The sequence below is a fragment of the Lytechinus variegatus genome, chromosome 11 (assembly GCF_018143015.1).
Source record: "Lytechinus variegatus isolate NC3 chromosome 11, Lvar_3.0, whole genome shotgun sequence".
In the NCBI taxonomy this organism is placed as follows: Eukaryota; Metazoa; Echinodermata; class Echinoidea; order Temnopleuroida; family Toxopneustidae; genus Lytechinus; species Lytechinus variegatus.
Genome location: NC_054750.1, coordinates 11,594,922 through 11,618,643, shown reverse-complemented (window position 1 = coordinate 11,618,643; position 23,722 = coordinate 11,594,922). Strand labels below are relative to the sequence as shown.

At 35.3% G+C, this 23,722-nt stretch overlaps 1 protein-coding gene across 2 annotated transcripts in view; it reads left to right on the top strand.

Moving 5' to 3' along the window:
• Positions 1-20,275, top strand: part of LOC121423622 (F-BAR domain only protein 2-like) — a 108,247-nt gene extending 87,972 nt beyond the window's left edge. Inside the window, exons 19-27 of one of the 2 annotated variants that reach the window (XM_041619011.1) lie at positions 3,911-4,027; positions 7,192-7,245; positions 13,806-13,969; positions 14,744-14,955; positions 16,251-16,403; positions 17,355-17,487; positions 18,118-18,320; positions 18,819-19,039; positions 19,959-20,275. In XM_041619011.1, the coding sequence (XP_041474945.1) occupies positions 3,911-4,027; positions 7,192-7,245; positions 13,806-13,969; positions 14,744-14,955; positions 16,251-16,403; positions 17,355-17,487; positions 18,118-18,320; positions 18,819-19,039; positions 19,959-19,981 (1,280 nt within the window). In that variant the 3' untranslated portion in view covers positions 19,982-20,275. The remainder of the gene's footprint in view (positions 1-3,910; positions 4,028-7,191; positions 7,246-13,805; positions 13,970-14,743; positions 14,956-16,250; positions 16,404-17,354; positions 17,488-18,117; positions 18,321-18,818; positions 19,040-19,958) is intronic. The other variant, XM_041619012.1, reaches the window with a different exon arrangement.
• Positions 20,276-23,722: the final 3,447 nt, after the last annotated feature.

Here is a 23,722-nt window from a genome sequence, read left to right as displayed (position 1 = left end):
CATCAACTCTCTCATTTGGATGTAACTGGCTCGTTCATATAACTATTTTGTTGAAAATAAGCGAAACTTTAAAATGCCGTAACTTTCTTATTTCACATCCGATTTTGATGAAATTTTCAGTGTTATGCTTGTTGAATTTTTCTCTTTTTATCCAAATCAAGTTTTTGTTGGGGTGGACTTGTCCTTTAAAACAAATATCTAAGGTAGATGTTAAGTTATGTAACCCCCCCCAAAAAAAAAAATAGATAAATCAATAAATCAATAAAAATCAAATGAATAATCAATCAATAAATCAATAAAAAATAAAATAAAGTAATTAATTAATTAGAAATAAACAAAATAAGAAATAAAATGGAATGAATAAAAACAATGATTATTTTTGTTTTGATCCTTTGTGTAAGATTGTTATAATTAAGCTAGATTCATGCATGCTAGTTGGATTGGTTTGGATTTATGATGCTGTTAAATTAAAAGGAGAGAATGAGATTAAGAATGTCACTAAGCCCATTACGCGGAGTGATTAATCTTGCTTCACATTTCTGCTGCCAGGTACAAGCAGGTATAAACTAGGGTATAAACACTTGAGATTATGAGAGAAAGAGAGGTAGAAAGGAGGGAAGAGACTACAAGTTGAATGAGGGGGGGGTAGGAAGTTGAGAGTGGAAGAAAGAGAGAGAGAGACAGAAGGGAATGAGATGGAGAAATGCAGAGAGAGGTGGTTAAAAGGAGAGATGATGAAAGAAAGAAAGGGAGATTGATGAGATGGGATACAGAGAGAGATTAAATGAGAGAGGAAGAGAGAAGGGGAAGCAAGGAGAGAACGGGGAAAAGGTCAACTCTGATATATAAATGAGAAGCAGTGATTTTTAAAGGTAAACGATGACAGACAGAAAGAGAGAGAGAGAGAGAGAAGGTAGGGATTCCTTTTATTTTAAGGCTAACAAAAAGACTTTTATCATGTACATGTAGAAAATGGCTCATTTGTGATGTGTTTTAGGCTTTCATGTTGACTCTATGTGGCATCCCTGAAAGTAACGATGAAGGTGAGAGATGGCGAGAAGGAGAGCTAATGAGGAAGGCGAGAAAGGGGAGGAGTAAATAAAAACTCATTAAGAGTATTATCACAATGCAACGGAAGCAAGTCAGGGAGAATATTAACTAATGGGCCAAAGTCTTACATGAAATTAGTTCTGCCTCAAGGCTCCTACATGGAATAAATATCTTTCCTCCCATACCCTGCCGCGTTATTTCAGGTTTGGCCATTAAATAAAAGAAAATGATGGCATAAAGAAGTACATGTACTTGATGGGTTCTGAAAAAGTATCGGAAATAATGTTTGGAAATGTAATTTATAGTTTAGAATTTTTTTGTGCACTTTTCCCATTAAAGAAATGTTGATTTTACAGTTGATTGCTGTTGTACCATGAGATTCATTCGATAACTGTGAATTAAAATGCCTTGAATAGATTATAGTCATAGTACACCAAGGAAGGATAAATGGAAAGAGCGGAGTCAGCAGGCAGATTTGATGAAAAAAGAACACCTTTGTTAGACATTTTACTCTTGTCTGCCAAAAGGTATAGAATTTCATCCAAGGTTGAACATTCTGTACCTGTCTTATATTCAAGAGCAATAAGTGGTATTCTAGTAAGAGTCCCTCTTTACTGTTTTCTGTGTAAGGATAATTTCTGTGGCATAGAAATCATTTGCACCAAAGGTTTGGGGTATTCGTACTGGTTAAAGATTACAACACTCCAGTCTCCATCAAATATGATTTAAGTGCTTTCATAATAACCACTTCTCGCTTCTCCGTATTGTGAAAAATATATCTGACTTCAGCTGGATGCAAGAATAGGTTTGACTCGTCGCATGCACTCGTGGACATGTATATCGTGTATAAATTAGTGAGCTTGAAGCTGACAGGAATTAAAAACCAAGACATGTCGTTAAGAAACGGAGTGAGTGGAACATTGGTAATTGAGACAATAGGGTCAACACATTCTCATCTAAATGTACACCAGGATCGAGTTGTGAGTAAAAATATATACATGTATATTTCTCTGTGTGCTGCAATCTGAAATTTTAGTGTGTTGGTGAACATATGTGAATATCCTCAAGGTGTTTTATGGCAGTGTCTTTTCTGAAGTGTTGTTGCAAGGTGTTTTGAAAAAAGGAAAATGCTCTTATGTGAATTTCTTATTAAGTTATGTGCTATCATATTTGATTATAGGCTGACGACCATGCCCATTAGAGGGTCACATAGCATCTGTGTAGTATTTTTCCACTACTATTTGAAGAAGTACAGGGCTTGATCATTAGGGAAGCCATATGGAAAGAAATTCCATCTGTTTTTTTATTTTTTGTGCAGTGAAAGTTATAGGTTGATTATGCATCCATTTCACAAGCCAAGTATTTGGAATATTCTCTCTATTAACATCCGTTTATTTAGTTTGGTATAATTATTTAAAAACAAATTAAAAACATGTTTAATTTCTCTATGATCATTACCCTATTTGAAATAAGCACTATAGGAGTGTAGAAATACTCTTGTTATGTTTCTGCAATGTTTGGCATTTAACTATTGAAAAGCACAAGGCCTATACAGTGTGTCCCAGAAAAAAGAAAAACCGGGTCCCCATGTTTTTCTTCTTCAAATGCAAATAAATTATATTTCATTTACATAATCATATAATTCAACTATTCCTCTCTATTTTGATACCTACATTGTAACAAGACGAACACTTCACGCATTAATGAGAAAGACGAGTTTGAAATTTTAATGTGAAAATCAGGTTGCGCAGTAAAATGGGACAAGATTGGTTCGAGATGCGACAACCGTGCTTATTCGATGATTGGCTAATTAGCATTTCTTTTGTAATCTTTATTAAGATTTCCTCACCGATCCCTGAAATGAGAGTGGATTCAGATTCACACATCAGTTCCTGTGCAATTGTTTCTGATATGCCTCAATATTTATTCTTTGTAATCTGCCATGCATGAACGATTAGCTTTGCTGTTGGTTTTTAAATTCGAGATGAGATTCCACTCTTGCCATGAGTATCAAATTTATAGTAAAAAGCATATTCAATAATTGTGAAATCTATCTCTGAAAATGGGTGTCCTTTTTTGTGGGACGCACTGTATAACTTCCATAATGCATGTAGATGCTATTTGATGATGTATAGGTTAGTTTTGGGGTGGATTGATGGGGTAAGGGGTGGGTAGACATGATCCAATATATTTTTTTCTTTACTTTTTTTAATCTTTCATTGAAAATACATTACTCATTGTGCGATTTCAAATGGATGATTTGCAGTGTATGATTTTGATGCAGATTAACCCTTTCATCCCCTAACACATTGCTTTTGATTTATCAGTCATTGGATACTCTAGTATAGATAATGATGCCATTATCACTGTGTCCCGCTTCTCCAAGACTTATCTACTTTAGGTAGAGGAAGAGTTATCCTTCCATATTTATAAGCCATTTGTAAATTTTTGTTTTTTAAGTCCCCCAAAATGTTTTGACAATATTACAGTTGCCCTCCAGAAATTTTGAAAACTAATATTTTTACTGAAAATTTTTCACGAAATTCACCAAAAGTATGCAAGAAATCCTTCAATTCTACTTTGTAAAAGGTAAAAGTGCCCCAATGACAAGCTTGGTTGGTTTACTCTCTTGCTTTCGAGGTTTTTTTTGAAAAATTTTATGCGTGCTGCCCACCCCCCCCCAGCAAAAAGTTTCTGCGTATGGCCATGTGTTGGTATACAGTGGTAATGGCATCACTCATAGAGGGCAAACATTGTTTTGTTCCTTAAAACTTGCCTGTATTTATATTTGAAGTTTGAAGGTTTACTAATGCATGTTTGATCTTTGACCTCTAACCTTTAACCCCCTCCCCAACATCAGGCGCCTTGAGTCCTGACCTTTTCAGCAGCAGTTTCGGCGGAGACTCCTTCACGAGTCCCAGCCCGCAGACTCCGGTCGCCTCCTCGGGCAAAGATACAGCCCGCCCTCACTCGGCATGTAAGAAAACATCCAATCATAAACAGTATGGTGTGTTTTGGTGCAGCAATATAGGGAGTTACATCACTGCTCAATACCTTGGGTAGTAAAGGATGAGGAAAGAGTCGTGTTTACTTTTGAGAAAATTATCTCATTTCTTCTCAGATAAAACATTTAACTAAAATGTGTTTATTTACTGAAATGATCCATTCCTTAATATCATGATTTAGAAAATAACAATTTATCTCTTTTTTGGCACTCAACAATGAAATGCATTCAGGCCGTTTGGTCAGGTGTGATAAATAGTGATAAAAATATATAGAGAGTCTACTTACAAAGATTCTTTCCTTTTCCCTCTATCTGAAGAAGTCTTTATAGGGCTTTGATTTAAAGTATAGTACATGTACTCCCTTTCTTTCATTTCGGGAAGGGGAAAATTTTGATTCATGGGTTATAGCAATAATTCATATGAAAAAATGTAATTCAAAGTTATATGACTGTCTTCCATGCATCCTATGTTGAATCAATGTTTACACCAAAATAGATCATGTCACTTTATCATATCTGCTATTTGAGATGATGACTTTTTCCTCATTTTAGAGTTAATAAATGATCTTAGGATTGCAGAGTTGATGAGAGACTACTTTATATTGCTGCACCGAATCTAGTTTATAACTCACAATGCATTACTAATACTAACCTGATTTCAAGATAGCATAATTACAATTCGTGATAAAAAAAAAACATTTTGTAGTGAGTCTGCAATATAAAAACTATCCCTGCTCCTGTCAAAAATGAATATTGAAGGAGACAGATTAATTATATTCTGGTGTTCATCACACTCAGAATCAAAATCTATAAATAAGAAAAACAAAATTTTCTGCCTTGAAGCTAGGTTAGATGACTGCCTTGCATACATGTAACTGTACACATCCATCTGTCTTATAATAGTTTCATCACAGAATCACTATTTAATCAAAATACATGTAGCATGGTTGATATTGATTGTTTCATTTTGTTTGCAAGCTGCTTCACCCATTTTGATTAATCTGCCAATTTATTGTATTATATTTGATCGATTTTGCATCACCCCTAACCAGGGTGACCAGACGTCCTGGATCTCAAGGGACAGTCCCGTATTTCACCAATATGCTTTTCACACTGCTTTTCCTTAACCCCATACCATCCTTAACCCCATACTATCTTTATGTCGATTCATACTGTCTTTCTTAACCACATACTATCTGCTCAGCCGGGGTTAATGCCTTAACCCCGGACTATCTCTCAGCTCATGAATATTGATGATTTTACTAACAGAGCATTATTAACGTGCAATTCGACTCCTGTGATTGGCTAATGCTTAGCCCCACTTTCCTTGGCCCTGTTTCGTTTTCACACTGCATCTCTTTGCACCGCAATTGTGGTGCTAAGCCGGCTAACCCTGCTTTTTTGCAGGGCCAGATAGTACCATACTATTTACCGTGCTAGCCCACTTTGCTAAAACGTAGTGTGAAAACGAAGTGGGCTAAGCTTGGTGAAGTGGGAAATTGGTGGGGCTAAGACCCCCCTTAGCCCCACCAATTTCTCAGGGTTAAGGGAAAAAAGTGCAGTGTGAAAAGCAAACAATTTGTCCTACATCCCTTGTGACCCTGCTTGGGAGGCTGTTTTGTCCCGTATTTCACGGTTTTGAAAACATTTATGTGAGAATATTCAATCTTTACATTTTTTTTCTCATATGCATGGTAGGAATAAAAGGAACAAAGGGGATTTATGATATTGTTTTTATTTATAATATGCCAAAATTTATCACAAAATTTGATCATTGTATTGAAAATGTCAAAATAAGAAATTTTCCTTTGTACGTCATATATAATCCCATGAATACATTTGGCTTATTATGCCACTGATCTGACCTCAAAATGTCCCGTATTTCCACTCGGCAAATCTGGTCACCCTGCCCCTAATGCCTAGAGTAATTTCATGCTAAAATATTTTTTTCTCTAGAAACTTAGTAAAAACAGAATAATCAGAAAGATTAATCTTAGATTTTTACACAAAATCTTTTCAACATTATTTCTGTTTGAAATCACCTGTCATCACATTGTTATTTCTAATTGTCTGAATGTTAATATTCATTGTCCATCATGTACTTCCTGCCACATTATGGCTTAGATTTTTAGATGGTGCTGGAAAATGGGAATCCACATTTTAAGTTTTGTATCGATATTGTGTGAACATTTTGTAAACCATTCATCTGTAAGTTTGTGTTTGTGTTTTTAGAAATATATGAGGAAAAAAAATCCTAGCCTTTTTGTGTAAAGTGCTGTCTTTGATGTCATTCTATAAGTAGCTGCTTAATTTCTAAAATATGTTGCTTGTTGACTTTGAATTGTTTTTGTTTTATGATAATGAAAGTTGATATTAATTGCAATTGTTTTGTGTGTATCTTCTGTTTATATATTTTCAAGATGTGGTAAATTTCTTTTCTTAAAGCAATATTCAATCAACTTCTTTTTCACAGCATTTGTATTCCATTTATTGTTTGCAATTTCATTTCATGTCCCTGCAGTAATAAATCGTGTAGTATTTTATTCACTATATTGACTTTTGAAGTTTTAAAAGATGCAAAGTACATCAGTCATCGTTGTTGTGTGAAAACAAGACATTTATTAATTTGAGAAAATATCTATCATTTGATAACTATGTACTTGTAATTCTTGAATTGTACAAAACTAGAATAGTTATATCTTATTCTCTTGTGTATTGAGAATGCACGATGAAAATTGACGTGTAAGATTTCTTTTGAGTGTATGCAAAATCTGTGATCTATGCTATCATCAATATCTCCTCCCCTTTCCCCTTCTCCTGCCTTCTTCTTTTTCTCCTCTTCTTCATCTTCTTCTTTCTCTCCTCTTCTTCCTCTTCTTTCTCCTCCTCTTCTTCTTCTTCTACTTCTCCTCTGCTTCTTATCCTCTTCTCTTCCTTCTTCTTTTTAGTCATTAATCTTAAAATCGGCCTATTTGCAGAAATTGTCATCCACAAAAGAATTTCCTTCCTTTTCACTTACATGTAGATAGCAATCATTTTCAGCATGACAATATTTGTATTCAAATGAATGCAGATTGATATTGGTCATGTTTTACGCCTGTCTGAACCTGTGTGCCCTTGTTCTTATTTCTCATAAGGCATTTTCAGATATTCTCGCGATATCGTACCTCGGCCGCGATCGCACACGTCAAGTAAGGAACACTGTGTAATTATATGTAGTTTGATTCTATATACTCACAATAATCTTAATTGTAGATGGATGCATGTTGCGCGGATTCAATATATATACTTCCTATATTACTTGGGACTATGCACATGTTTTTCTGTTTACCAGTAATACAAAATGTAATATCCATGTTGATTCTTTATTTTTCATGTGAAAATTCATTGAAGTGACCTTTGCAAATGGAAATCATGCTTTTGCTCTGTATGTATTTTCTATGAGGCCCTTCTCATTACGCTTTCTAAAATTAGTTTATTGGAAATGGATTCAGGAAACCAGTTTGGAAGACCCCTTTGCTAGCGTTCCCACTTGATCACATGAAAGTGGTCTTCAAATCACTTCACATAAAGCGATCTTGTTGCTATGGAAATGTCCTCAGTGGGGTGACACTTTTTGCGTGAAATTCGAAACCGCAGCGTAGGCATTCTACACCTGTCGTGTGGAGTAGCCCGCTCAAAATGTGCGAAGATCGCTTCCCAAAGAATGGTTGTGTCCTCACTTACGCTAAAACCAGTTTAACGAGGCAAAGCGATCTTCAAAACTACATCGTGAGGTGGTTTTCCAAACTGGTTTGGAAGATTGCTTCCAAGACTGCTTCGACTCTTCTCACTGGGCGTTAAAACTAGTTTCCGTTAAACTAGTTTCCAGTAAACTAGTTTTAGGAACGTAGTGAGAACAGTGTCTGTGACAACATAGAATTTTCATGTTTTATCAAGTTTGAAATGGAATGGCCGGTTTTCAGAAATAGAAAAGACCACTGTTGGAACGGAAAATCACTTTACTGTATCATGGATTGTATGCAGTAGCCTGTAGTGATTATGATTTCATATAGTGTTCCATTTATCTTGATCAACATATTCAATTTGTATTCAGTTTTATCCTTCTCTCTATATTTTGTATTGGTACTCAGTGGGTCTTGCATATTTAGGTTGAATGTATACTGTATTATGTTAATGAGCTGACTAACATCTTAACATATCTGCTCTTTATTTTTTCTTCCAATTATAATTATAATGGTACTTGTTTTTCATTTATTTGTGTATATTTCATTTCTTACACCCATAATGGCTGGATCAAATATTACACAAGTTTCATGCAAATAAAATAATAGATTTACAATAATCATATAGTATTAAAAAAATAGGAAGGGGGAAGAGGGAACAGATCCATGGATATGATAGAGCAGAAAACAGAGATAATAGAAAAAGGGAACAAAGAAAACAAGAGAAAAGAAATGAAAATGTAAGAAGAAAAACCCTTTAAAAATGAATATGATAAATTTAGTAGAAATGTAATATATTTGAAGTTTTGGGTCTTATTGTTGGTTTAGTATACATCTTCATGACACTCAATAGATCATTTATGTGTAGCTAAATTGAGATTAAAAATTAATCCATCATTTGATTGAATTCCATTTTGATTTGAATCATAAAATTAGTTAATAAATCACTTTGAGAAATCTGCTCTGATTTGACATCTCAGTTGAAAATAATAGGATTGTATGATTGAATGTTTGGGCAAATTCTGTTTAAAAAAAAGATTTGTAAGTTACATTTATTTTTAGATAAATTTTGTACAAGTTTTTGAACTGAAGTTGCTACCCTGGGTAAATATACTGTTATTATTATTCATCTAACACAATTACATTATGCATTGAAATAATCCATAGCAAATTTAATATGATACCAGGGAAATTATTCTCTGGATTGGAAAAATGCCCCCAACTTATATAGAGATATTTATTTAGCAGAAATCTCCCCCTCATTATTTTCATACATTCTTGATTAATTTTTAAACCAAATCTCAATCTCTTTATCATTGAAAAAGTGATTTCACTATCATTGTCTGATGACAGTGAGATTAATCGAGAAAATTAAATATTTATGTTTTTGCAAATACAGAAGTTGCACTGATTATCTAAAATTCCCTGTTACAATTTCTTTATCATGCCATTGTTTCAGGACTAACAGTTTTGGTTCCTTCTTATTGTAGAATATATTGATAATTTACATTTCTATGAGTTTTCCCCCTCTATTTATTGTGTTGCAAGCCAGTTCATTGATTTTCATATAAATTTGCAATCATTATGTTAACACAGGTATTCATTACTGACAGGGATGATATATTTCAGTTATTAGCTTTGAGTATCAATTACATAGTGTATTTTAATATTTTCAATGGTTTATTTCATGTATCATATTCACATAGGTTAATACATGTAGGTGAACACAGTTAAAAAAAAGGGGGGGGGGGGTAAACAATCAAGTGAGTCTCTGAGTGTGCGTGTTCCTGGTTTTAGGCAAAAAATATGATTTTGATATGCATTAGTTCAAAACACAGTTGGATACTTTCTCGAAAAGGTGTGTTTAGAATCACTTTGTCTAAAAAGAAGAAGTATAAGCTCAACATAAATTTAAATAACATCATTATAAATGTGATTTTGGTTTGATTGAGTTCCCAACAGTAGGGGAAGGCGGGGTAAGTTGTGACAGTTTTTGCTTTTTGCATGTTAGAATTGATATGATTAATAATCTTGTCGAAATAAGTACCTTGCCTTGAAATTTAATTCTTCTGAAATATTTTCCACCTATATATAACTTTCTATCCCCACACTGAAAGTCATTGTGACCTTTGAAAAAAACGATGTCAAATGGCTCAACTTGCCCCATATATGGGGTAAGTTTGAGCCACCTTCTGGGGTAAGTTGAGCCACAAAAACTATGTACAAAATGTATGGGGGAGAATCAGCATGTCAATTTTTTGTTTAAAGTCTTTTCACTTGCTAATTCTCTATAAATACTAACATCCTGTAAAAGGAAAAGAGCAGTCATGTAAATTTGCTCCTTACAGCCTGCATTTCAATCGATTTTTATGGTTTGTTTTTTTTTTTAAGATACATTACCATAGGAATTACCATGGCTCAACTTGCCCCATGCTGTTTGGCTCAACTTACCCCAGTCCGAACTTAGTGCGATAATTTTGTATCCACACATTTATTATGCATCCATCATATAAAAGACTATGACAAGAATGAAGATCCATACCTCGACTAATAATGTTGTTATCATGTCTTTATTATATGTAAAGACGTGTGTGTTTATAAAGCACTTATCTATTTCACACTCTTTTACTTTTTTGGCTGAAATTCATATTTTTCCCTCTGAAAAACTACTTTTTGTTTCAAAGTTGGAAACAATGTGGTGGGGTTAGGGGTTATGCTATGGGTCATCAATACATGACACCACCACAATGTCTGACTCATTCATTATTGGCCTGGGGCTGGTGGCTCAACTTGCCCCTATGCTCAACTTACCCCGCCTTCCCCTATAGCACAATACTATTTTTGTTACAGCTTTATATAGCTTTTGGCATATGCAATGTATAATCATGTTCCTTTTTGCGTATGCAATGTATAATTTAGTTTGCCGTGAATTGATCACTATTGTTACTCTTTACTATTTTTGCTTCTGTTTTTATATCTTTGTTCGTTTTTTCATCATCCAGTAATCTGAACACATAAATTATGTACCACTTCTTCCGTTTAGCCAGATGTTTAATTCATAAGTATGTGTGAGGATTTTAAGTTTCATTATTTGAAGTCAATTTGTTATTTGAATCTAAATTTTTGTTGGATTGCCATGAGATCAAGCAGCCATAGAGTACAAGCTTTTATATTGTGTGTAAAGGTAAAGTCCACCCCAGAAAAATATTGATTTGGATAATTAGAGAAAAATCAAACTAGCATTAAGCTGAAAATTTCATCAAAATCGGATGTAAAATAAAGTTATTGCATTTTAAAGTTTCGCTTATTTCTCACAAAACAGTGATATGCACAACTCAGTGTCATTCAAATTAGTCGACAATGTCCATCACTCACTATTTCTTTTGTGTTTTATTGTTTGAATTACACAGTATTTCATTTTTTACAGATTTGACAGTACTCCCGGCGTAACGCATAAGAACCAAGTTAACTGAACCATATAGTATTAAACAATGCTAATTCCACATGTTCAGGGAGGAATTACTTGTTGTTTCACTTGACAATGAGGGGAAATTAGAATATTTCATATAAAAAATACAAAAGAAATAGTGAGTAGATGACGTCATCAGTCTCCTCATTTGTATACCGACCAGGATGTGCATATCTGATTGTGAAATTAAGCAAAACTTTAAAATGTCATGACTCTTCTTTTACATCCGATTTTGATGAAATTTTCAGTGTTTGGCTTGTTTTTTTTCTCTTTTTATTCAAATCTTCGTTTTGTTGGGGTGGACTTATCCTTTAAGAAGGCAAAATGTTTTCTGGAGCAACAGTACCATTGCACCTACAAACAAAATATTAGGAGTGTTATGATATTGACAGACTCGTTGATGTATTATAAATGGATACAAATATGGATACATACACTTGCACAAGACACATAGAGCCTTTACCCTATTGTTATTCATTCACAAAATTATACAAAATTGATTAAACAAATGCACAAGCACACATATATTTGTACTTGCATTGATGTAGTATATTACATACTTAATTGATACTGGCATGAACGATGGTTAAAGGGGAATGAAAACTTTGGAACAAGCTAACTTCTGTAGAATGAGATCAAAGCAAGTTTGAGAAAAATAATGAGAAAGTTATGAGCATTGGAATATTGCGATCACTAATGCTATAGAGATCCTCCCATTGGCAATGCTACAAATGTGTGTGGTGTCACATGTGAACAACTTTCCCTTTGATGGACTATGAAATACCCTGAAAATGTCAATTTTTGCTCTTTCGTATGGTGATACAAACTATCCATAATTTATTATTTGAAAATCTGTATCACATGCCCTCTTATAGAAAGAATATGTGATCTGCTTATAGATGTGTCAAAAGAGGCATTTTAAATGAAATATATAGAAAAGTAATGGGAAAATTGTTCACATGTGACATCACACATCTTTGTCACATTGCCAATTGGAGGATCTACATTACAATAATGATCTAAATTTTAAATGCTCACAACTGTCTCATTATTCATTCAATTTTTCTCGAACTTCTGTTTATCTGTTTCTTTGATTTTTCTGTTTTTTGCTCAAGCTATCTTGTTTTAAGGGTTTCATTTTCCTTTAAGTAGTACTCTTAAACATTGAGTACACATACATGTACGCAAGATACATGATCTAACCTATAGACACTCCGGATTAATTCAGTCTAGTCTCTAATTAATTTATTGCATCCTTACCGAGTTAACTGCAGGTCAGTTCCTGATGTAAGGCAATAAACTCGGGGAGGGGGAACATGGGGCCACTGAATGTGCCAAGTGATGTTGTTATCAAGAAAAGAAGAGTTAGGGGAAAGAAGAATGAAATTATGTGTAATCAATAAACATCGCTTTTCATTTTATTTTTATTTGAAACCGTTCATGTTTTTAATGTTTGATTATGAATTCAGCTTTAAAGAAAGGTTGGTCAAAAGGAGACAGATACATACCCTGCATTTTTGTGAGTCATTTTCACTGGCTAGTAATTTGCTTTCAGCCAATCAGATGCATGGATTTTGCATTAGCTTATAAAACACTTCCTGGGCCCTGTTGCTTAAAACCTTTTATTATAGAAAACTTATGTTCTACCAGAGCTTTCCCTTTGGGTTAAATTAGTGGCAGAATCAGGCTTTTCAATGTGTTTTCAATGTTACGGGAGGAGGGGGAGGGGGGAGGTTACGGTTAATTGTTTTATTAAACAGGTCCATAAGACCATAACACATTCTCTCTGGTTTAGGTACATGTATCTTTAATACTCTATATGGAGTCTTGGGTTGCAATTTCACCTGTTTTTTTGTTATCCTCTACTTCAACGATTATATGCTATTAAGATTTCGAAATATAATAAGAACTTATTCCAATGTAGAATGTGCTGATTTTCTTCCATTTTTATGGTTCTTGTTCCTTGTCTCGTTATAATCTCAATCTTCATTTCTTTTCACTAACTTCTATATTGGAGCAAGTGTATAAATAGCTTTCAAGATATGCATTCATTTCTTTTAGGTTAATGTTCAGGTAAGTACATGTGTAATCGTGTCCTGTGTCCATCAAAGCTCTTCATGCGTTTGTATGATAATAGAAACATGCAGTAATAGTATTATTTTCTAGGAGATTCTTGGCATCATAAATTTCACGAGACTGTCATACTGTTGGATATATATATATATATGCATGTAAATGTGATGAATACTATTGAAAATGGGATTTTATGAATATTTCTTTGTTTTCTTTTCCGCTTTATTTCTCACCCCCCCCCCCCATTCCATTACCTCTTTTCTTCTCAACTCTTCAATTTTATTTATCTATCTACCTCTCTGTCTATTCATTTCTCTTCCGCTCTCTCCCTCTTTCTTTCTTATGATTTCTTTCCCCCTCTCTTCTCATCTTCATCTTCCTTTCCTCATCATTTTCCCCCTCTCTCTTTCACTCCTCCTCCTACTGCTCTTCCCTCACCACCCTCCTACCTCTTTATTTCCCAAACTTCCTCCCATCCCAGTAGATCTGCTCCAGAGTCCCACCACGTTGAGTGACGCGCTACCCCCTGCCCTACCGGCCAAGCAGAGACACAGCGTAGGAAGCACGTTCGCAGCAGCTGCAGCAGCATCCTCCCAGATCCCCAACATCCCTGCCAGACCCCCATCAAGACCTCATAGTGGAATGCAGGTACGTTAAGGAGGATGTTGAATAAAGGATGGGGGAAGGATGTTGGTGGTCACAGTAGTGTTGGTGGTGGTGGTGGTGGCAGTGGAAGCTGTCATGATGATGATGATGATGATGATAGTGGTGACTAAAATGATGATGGCTGTGGTTGTAGAAGTGGTAATGATGTGGTGGTGGTGGTGGTGGTAGTGATGATGATGATGATGATAGTAATGATGATGGAGATGATGATGATGATGATAGTGATAATGATTATATTATTTGCGATGATAGAAATAATTATGGTGATGATGATGGTGAACACATTCAACAAAGTAGTGCTGGTGGTGTTGGTAGCTATGATGATGATGGTGGTGGTGGTGATGGTGATGATGATGATTGTGATGATGATGATAACGACGACAATGACGACTATGAAGATGATGATGATAGTGATGACAGTGGTGGTGATGATGGTAATGATGGCAGTTATAGTGCTAGTAGTGATAGTAATGGTAATAATGGTGGTTGTGATGGTTTTGATAGTGTTGTTGATAGTGGTTGTAGTGATGATGATTGTTATTGTGTTGTTAGTGGTGGGGGTTGTGATTATAATTGTAATGTTGTTGGTAGTGATGGTTATGTTGATGATGAAGATGATGTTGGGGGTTATGGTAGTGATGAAAAGGATGATGATTATGATGATGATGATTATGCCTATTCTTGTTAATTCAAAATATAAGCCTTGTGTTTATGAAAGTTCAATGTATTTATTCAAATCTTTTTTTCACATTTCAGTCCCCTACCCCAGGCAGTGGTGATAACCCCGCCCTGCCCCGCCAAGACAGCAACTCATCCCTCTCCGGCCTCTCCCCTTTCAATAGCCACGGTGTCGTTGGGGGTTCCAGGGGACCCAGCCCCCTCACACTAGGAATGAATGATACTATACCTATAGCAGCCGCCTTCACCGAATCTGTCAATGCGTACTTCAAAGGCAACGACCAATTCAAGTAAGTCGAAACCTCCAATGAAAAAGCATTCAAGCTACTCTTGTAAGGATCCCAAAGCTGGTAAACTGAGGTGTTTCAAGAAAATATTTGCATTCAATCGCAAATTTCTATTGCAATATTGCAATTGGTAGATACATTTTTAACTGTTGGAAATCAGTGTATATTTCTTACAATCAATTACAAATCTGCAATTAGATACAAGGCATATGACTGATTCGAGAACCCACAATATATTTGGAATTGTTCATAAGTTTCTTCCATCACCACATTAGGTTGTTTTTTTTTTAACTCGTAAAGTGTAGGTTTGCAAAGGTGTAGGTAGTTAAATTAATTGCTGATAGAGAGACAGCATGATTGTTTATTTGACAATGCATTGGTCTTGAAAATCATGACCAAGGTTCAAAACCAGGTGGGGGGTGTTTCACAAGACTGTGTGCAAAGTAATAATGACTAATGAACAACTGGAATATGAAGTGCCAAACAGGGAATGTTAAGAAACCAAAACCTAAGAAGAGAAGCAATCTTATTGGAAAGAGTAAAATGAGAGGAACAATTTAAAAAAAGTTTCATCAAAATCGGTTATGAAATAAGCAAGTTATGGACGATTAAAAAGTCTTGTTGTACTTTCTATGTGGATCCTCAAATTGGCAAACGTGCTTCAAAATGGCTGATTTTGTGGACAACTCTCCATTTGTTTTGTACACAAATTTTCAGATTTTCCTCATTATCTTTCAAATTGCATCTTGCCTCCTTCTGAGCACAACATATGTCATGGGAAAATATAATCCACACCATATATGTCAAGGTCAGGAGGTGATAATGTGAAATATGTAAAATAAAGGGGAAAATTTGAAAATATGTGTACAAAACAAATGGAGAGTTGTCCACAAAATCAGCCATTTTGAAGCACATTTGCCAATTTGAGGATCCACATAGAAAGTACAACAAGACTTTTTAATCGTCCATAACTTGCTCATTTCATAACCGATTTTGATGAAACTTTTTTTTAAATGGTTCGTCTCATTTTACTATTTTCAATAAGATTGCTTCTCTTCTTGGGTTTTGGTTTCCTTTAAGATTCCAACATTTAATGAAGATACAAAACTCTTATTTTAGGCGGTGGGAGTTAGAATTTTTCATGTACTTGTATTGTTGTATTCTTTTCTTCTTTTTTTTATAGATATATATGCTGTACTCTACTCATTATTTTGAAATATGATTTAAAGTTTGAAGTAAATATTGAAATGTCATATTTATTGTATTGAAAAATATTTCCTATTTTAATCTGTTTTCAGGTGTATGGTGAAGATCACTGGTGACCTGATGTTATCCTTCCCAGCAGGCATCATTCAAGCGTTGACCTCTAACCCCCAACCCGCCATGCTTGCCTTCAGAGTGAAGAACACTCATAGATTAGATGTTCTCCCAAATAAACAACTCATATCAGTGTAAGTTTATCTTTAGTAATACAACGTAGTAATGTTTACTCTGTTATGCCTTATGCTACAGTCACATTTAGCTGAGCACAAAAATTATCAAAAGAGCTGTTATCGACACGGTTGAAACAAGCCACTAAATTTTGGGTGGAGATGGGTCATTTACGAGTTCATCTCAGGTCAAGTCACTACAGTTTGAATAGAAATACTAGTAGGGGACTCGAGTCATGACTTGATTACAACTTTTGTTTTTGACTCTCCATATGGCCACTAACTCACTCACTTTTCACTCATTTGCTCTCTCTCACTTGTCATTCACTTACTCTCTCATTTACCTTTTCACTCACTTTTTCTTACTTATTTCCTCTCTCCCTCGCCCACTCAATTACCGCACACCTTACGATTGGTCTGCGACCTGATTTTGGAATAAAACGTAAAATTTGATGCTAATATTGAGACTTGGAATATCTTACTGTGTAATGTTCAAAATCATTTTACAAATACCCATGTTAAAATCTGTGACTATGCTATCATCCTTAGAATAAAAACGAATTTAATATCTAGTTGTAATGACGTCATAGCAGTCGTATGATTGGCTACGATTTGAAACTAATTTGGCCTTTACTCCAAATAATGCAATCTTTCAAAATGATTATATTCGTATTCTTTCAATTAATTTTTACCTTAAACAAAATGATATGTTCCATTCACATTTTCAGAAAAGAAGCAAAATGCAATTTGTTCCAAAAACTGATCGTGAACAATCGTAAGGTGTGTGGTGGCCTTAATACTCACCTACTCAAACCAACCATTCACTCACTTAACAGTATTTACTATGTATTACTAGGCTATCATCAATGTTTTCATATACACCCATAGAGATAAAAGATATTAATACCCTTCGAAATATAATCTTAAGTTGAGATAATCATCATTCTCTTTATTCTTTTTTTGTCTCCATAGTGATGCTGCCCAGACGACGAGTGAGAGCACCGCCTATGTCTTTAACATGTCCAACCTTGTAACGTTATTACGCCATCAGGTTGAGAAGAATGCTGCAGCATCATACTTCAATGTAGATATCCTGAAATATCAAGTAAGTGGGAACCATTAATCTTCGTGTCTACATTTCCTCTATTTCTTTCTTCTGTTGTCTTCTGTTTTCTACCATCCTTCTCCTTTCCTTTCCCCTTGTCTCTTCTATTCTCTTTTTTGTTCCCTACATCTCCTCTCCTCTTGTCTTGTATTGTCTCGTCTCTTCTTTCCTAAATCTCTCCTCATCTTGTATAATCTTGTCTCTCCACTTCTTTCAACACATCTCTCCTTGTCTTGTATTATCTCGTCTCTTCACCTCTTTTCCTACATCTCCTCATCTTGTATTATCTTGTCTCTTCTCTTCTTTTCTCTTTTCACTTCTCTTCTCTTCTTTCTTTTCCTTTGTAAGGAATCGGGGGATAGATATTTGATGACGGTGGTGGTGATGAACTTGACAATGACGACGATGATGATGGTGATGATGATGATACTGATGGTGTTGATGGTAATGGTGATGTTGATGGGTGGATGATAATATTTATGACAGTGGCGGTTGATGATGATAATAGTGATGATGATAATATCCATGATCATGATAATCACGATGATGATGATATTGCTGATAATTGTAATGGTGATGATGGAGATGGATGACGATGATGATTGATTTCACCCTCTCTTTCATCTCCAGGTAAAAGCAGACTCTGAAGGCAAGTCAACGCCCCTTCATCTGTGCAGCTACTGGAAGTGTGATGCCACCACCACAGACCTGAGGGTGGACTATGCCTACAACGCTAGCTCCATGGACAAGGCCAAATCTCTTACCAATGTATCACTCATTGTACCGGTAGATGGAGGCGTCAAAGTCATGCATTCAAAGCCACCAGCTACGTGGTAAGTTTGGGGAACCCTTCTGAATTTTATTTTTTATATAATGAAATTGGTAAGTCTACGGAGCTATGTGTTATTGGATTAACCCTTCTGCTCCCTATTTTGTTAATAAGATACAAGACACAATATTGAGAAGATGTGTGAGAGAGAAAGAGAAGGAGGAGAATAGAGGGTAGGAGAAAGGAAAGAGGGAGGAGCAGTGATTGGGGAGTTGTCAAGGAGATGAAGAAGGTGATATAGAAGGAAAAAAGGAGGAGGGGTAGGGAGATGGAAGGGTAGGAAGGAGGAGGAGGGGGAGGAAAGGGAGGGAGAAGGAGGAGGAGGAAGGAGGAGAGGAGGAGGGAGAGCAAAAATTTGAGAGAAGGGCAAACAAATTTTTTTAAAAGGGAGAGAAAAAAAAAGAGTGAAGAAAGTGAGAGCAGTGATTGGAAAGAGAGCAGAAAAAGAACATTAACACAAAATCTCTTGCCTGTCTAATTTTCTTTCATCTCTTTTATATAGGTCATCAGAAAGCAAGAGAGTTCTTTGGAAGATCGGCGAGATCCCGCCCGGCGGTGAATCCGGTACGTTACGAGCGAGGTTTGAGCTGGAAGAGGGGCCCAGTAAACCAGCTACGTTAGCAGTACAGTTCAGCAGTGAGGGCGCCACGCTGTCGGGCGCAGATATTGAACTGCTTAACACCTTCTATAGATTGTCATTAGTCAAGAAAAGATTCTGTACAGGTATGTTGCAATGTCTGTCCCTGAGGATCCACTTGCTTTATTTCATGAAAATGTAGGTCAAAGTCATTACAATAAGTCAATTCATACCTCGTTCCCACTGTCCTGTGATCCTTTACAAAAGCCACAAGTGTCCTTTCGTAACTGATCGCGAACATATTTTAACTATTCAAAAATTTTCAGCGACCAATATGAATGCCACAACTGATCTGATCTGACAAGATCACTATGATTACTCCACAATTAAGTACGCTGTTTGAATCGTGGTGAAAATCGTGACAGTGAGAACTAGGCATGAGGTACCTTGTCAAAAGTCTGTGCTATGTCTTTTAGCAGGAATGCCACTATAAAGCCCTTACATGTCTTTTTCATAGTGGATTTCCTGCATTATCCATTTTTATTTCTGTAATGAAGTTTGAAAATTGGAAGTGCAAAGGCCACTTGTAGATGAGACTTGGCTCTGACCATTACAAGGTACCTTATCGCTTACCCTACTTTCTATTCTCTTGAGATAGCAAATGAGAAAACAAATTGTGATTTAAGAATAGAAATTTATAAATGTCATGTAGAGATTCAAGGTACATGTATATTGCATATGGATGACCTGATAATCTGGCAACTACCTCAGTAGTATCTTGCTGTTCACTTTGTTTTCTTCAAAGTAAAGAATTGGAAGAGTTGAGGCCTGCCAAATCTTTGATAAAAACAACATTGTTTAAAAAATTAGTTCTGTCCAACTCACCTTTTGTTTCTGTTAGGTGTTTTTTGTCTGTCTGAATTGCTTTATTTGTTTGGGTTTTTTATACGAAAATTGTCAGATCTGCTTTAGGCTCCTCTTATGCAAGTAATTTAAATCAGATATTGTTGTCTATACATATTGAATGTAGTAATGAAATTTATTGAATTTTCTTTACCTTATCAGGAAAATATTTGTCGGAGAGCTAACAGTTGATGAAGGAGATATCATCGTCGTGCTTGGGTACTTTTGTTGAATCATAGCTGAGCTGTACGCTACCTGATATTCTCATCTATCATAGATTTACTCAACCAAATCAGCAAACCACATCAATTTCCTGTTGCATCTATGATGTCCGACAGTAGCTGCAAGAATCTTCAAGAGTTGAAGAAAGAGTAGCTTGAAGAAGGAGAGGAAAGGGCTACCCATTTATGATACAATAATACCTCAGTCGTATTTGCTCTACGGCGGCCGTACGGCAAGTAAAAAACAGCCATTTGTTTTAACACTTTTTGTATCAGCTACGTAAAGGTGGTTTGAATAAAAAATGAATGAAACCGTTGTTTTCGACTCACCGTACGGCAGCCGTAGAGCAAATGTGACTGAGGTATTAAGGGTTACTTGTTTAAAACAGGCCATTTTTATAACCTCGGTATGAATGTGTAGCTGTTGTGTACATGGAAAATTGTACATGTTCGCTCTACACAACTGTAGATCTGGGGCCCTGTTACATTACTCTTGGTGATCGATTGCAGGGCTGATTTTATGACTGATAAAAAAAATATTGTTCATTGCAATTAGTCATATAAATCAGCCCCTTAATCAATCGCTAAGCATTATGATGCAGGGTCCTGGCTCAGGCTTGTCACAGATTCAAACACCAGGGGGCCATGTCATAAAGCTGTTCATAAGTTAAGAGCGACCTTAAGAACGACTGGTCAACCTTTCTTACTCGCTAAACCATCGCCAATTCAATATACCATTTACCACAAAAAAGGATTACCAGTCATTCTTAAAGTTGCCCTTAACTTATGAACAGCTTTATGAAACACCCACCTATGCTGTCACCAAGCTCTTGGTATCATCTCCATTTAACTTATGAACTGCAGATTTGACATCTACATCAAGGTTGCATAAACAGACAAAGTCCATCATTATTTCGTCCTCCAATTCTGCCATTGATATCATGATTTTAGTTGTATTTCATGGTTGTAGAAATATTGGATGCAACTATTAATTCAAGAGCATGGTATGGAAACAGCATGTGTTCTGTGAAAAAGTAAGTTATATCCTATTGGCTATACAGCCTAGATGGAAATTCTGTAATCCCCATTCACTTTGTATGTAGACCATCCACTTCTAGACGGCAACGGGTCAACAAGTCATTTGTTGCTTGATACGGCTTGCAATGCGTAATATTCCATTAATCAAACTGACAACTGTTATACAATGTGTAGCTTCTCTGGAAATCAGCTAATGTACGGTTCAATTTGAAGTGAAATACGGTACATGAAAAATATGAACTATATCAGAAATATGTTAGGTACTCTTTGATTTTTTTTAACTGAATGTGCAAATATGTATCATACAAGAGTGATTAAACATTATGTACAGCATTTATTTGTGAATTGAATGAAGTTATTGAAAAATTGATATTCATTGATTAATCCATCATGTACGCTATTATGTCATTGACCAAAATGTTGCATTTAAGAGTTGTACAAATTAATGCAGATTTCTAGAAATTACAAAACATTTATGCCTTCAGCTGCTTAAAAGCAAAGCTTTGTATCTATATGTGAGACAAATTAAGCTTTTTTTTAGTTAGTTAGGTTCATATGCCTCTAGAATATCTTTTGTTCATTTATTGATTGACATCACTCTTTCAGAGAATGTGTTTGATATATGCACTGGTAATGTTTACCTGTTTTGTTTGCAGGTATGTTTTTAAAAGATTATTTATATATATAAATAAAATGTATATGGAGAGAGTAAGTGAGTGAGAGAGAGAAAGAGAGAGAGCACAGGAGCAAAAATCATTTGTAATCTAATGAGGCATTTAAACATAAATTCGAATGTTAATTTAAATTTTACATTTCTTTCTAGATTATTTCTTCAAACAATCTCAGTTCGATAATTTTTACAGCAGTTTGTACTCGTTTATATTTCTTAGACAACTAGTTCTGGCCATTAGGTGAGCATAATTTTGAGGGAAAGGAATAAATGATTTCTCTTTGAATAATGTGTTTCATCATTATAGGAGTGGTACACCATATATCTCAGAATTGTCATACCATAGCTTTGTATACATACTGGATGAAAGTATGAATACACCCTACTATGTATATGTATATTACTTGGCTGTTATCAAGGGCATGTTCACTTATCAACTCAAAAAATTCAAAAGTCATTTCTTCACACTCTCTTGAAGCCTTGTAGTTCTTGGAAGGAAAAAAAGACAGAAAATGCTGAAATTTTCTAAAATATAACTGCCAATTATTGAGTCCATTTGTATTATGACCGTTTTGAATTAAAATGATGTTGAATAATTGTCTTGGTTGGGGAATTTATTATTGAGTTTAGGTAGGAGGGTCACAAGTAGATTTTCATTTGGTTGCTATGGTTATATTAACATATTTGGGAAATTTCACATAATGGACCGGACACTAGACAGTTTCAAAACAGAATGTTCTATATGAGCAGTTAGGAAAAACATGTTTCACAAAGCAGTAATCGCTGCTACCACTATCAGTCGTAACTTCACCAGCAATTAAAAGTGTAGGTGAATTAATTTAGAAAGTATCCATATTAATGTGCTCTGTTTGTAATAACACTTGTCGAGAGTAATTTAGAATGTGTAAAGTCATTTAAATTACACCCCCCAAAAAAGAGAGAGAGGAACTTGTTGACGTATATAGCATTCAGGGGCTGGCCCCTAATGCATGACATGTTTAAACACTTTTTACAAAAAAATTCATGTGTGGCGTTCTGTTGTTCGTTATTAGCAGAGAGAGAGTAGGGTACATGTGTCTAACGGATGATTTGACATGTAGAACGATGTGTTTTAAACTTGGAAACCTGTTTTGTTGAAGTTTGTCAAACTTGAATGAATGATGCAAATATATCTACAATACACCTGTTATAATTTGGCATGAGTCACAAGGCTTTGTCTTTGTACCCCTGCCTTCTAGTTATTTAAGGCAAGACCAGTGAAATTAAGAAATGAGCAAGAAATTCATTGTCACTAAGAAAACTTACCACTTTAAGAATTGAATGTCTTTATTTATAATTAAACTTTCTCATGATGTTTAATTTCAAACAAACTTTTAAACAACCAAGTTGAATGATGGAATTATATAGCCAAGTTGGATTTCTAAATCATACTACTAGTTACTCTGCTGGACATTTGGGGCCCGTTTCATAAAGAGTTACTACTGTTGTAACTCTACCGTTGTGGTAACTACCATGGCAACTGGGCTCAGCAGCCAATCAGAAAGAAGGTTACCATGGTAGTTGCCATAATGGCAAAGTTACAACAGTTGTATCTCTTAATGAAACAGGCCCCTGGAATGAAAGGGCCATCTAATGATCTTGTGGCAAAAAGCGAAGAAATATTTTAGTTGTAAACCAATATGGTAGCACGGTTGTTACGGGCAGATAAATTCAAGCGTGAAAATTGAGAAGTCCTCCATAGTGTAATAAACACCTCCTTCCTCTTAAGTAAAATATTCAGTTGTCATAGATTGTAATACCATTGAACCAGCCGCATGTTTTCTTATGTACTTAATCTTTAGAATGTGGTCCGTCATGGTCAAGTTCAGTTTAAGATAAACAATTTCGATACTTGTATAATGGAAAGTGAATGGAATTTATAACCACTGTATTCTCAGTGTAGCTTACTGACATTAAAAAAAAAATGAATTGATAATGTTGCCAGGACTATGCATATC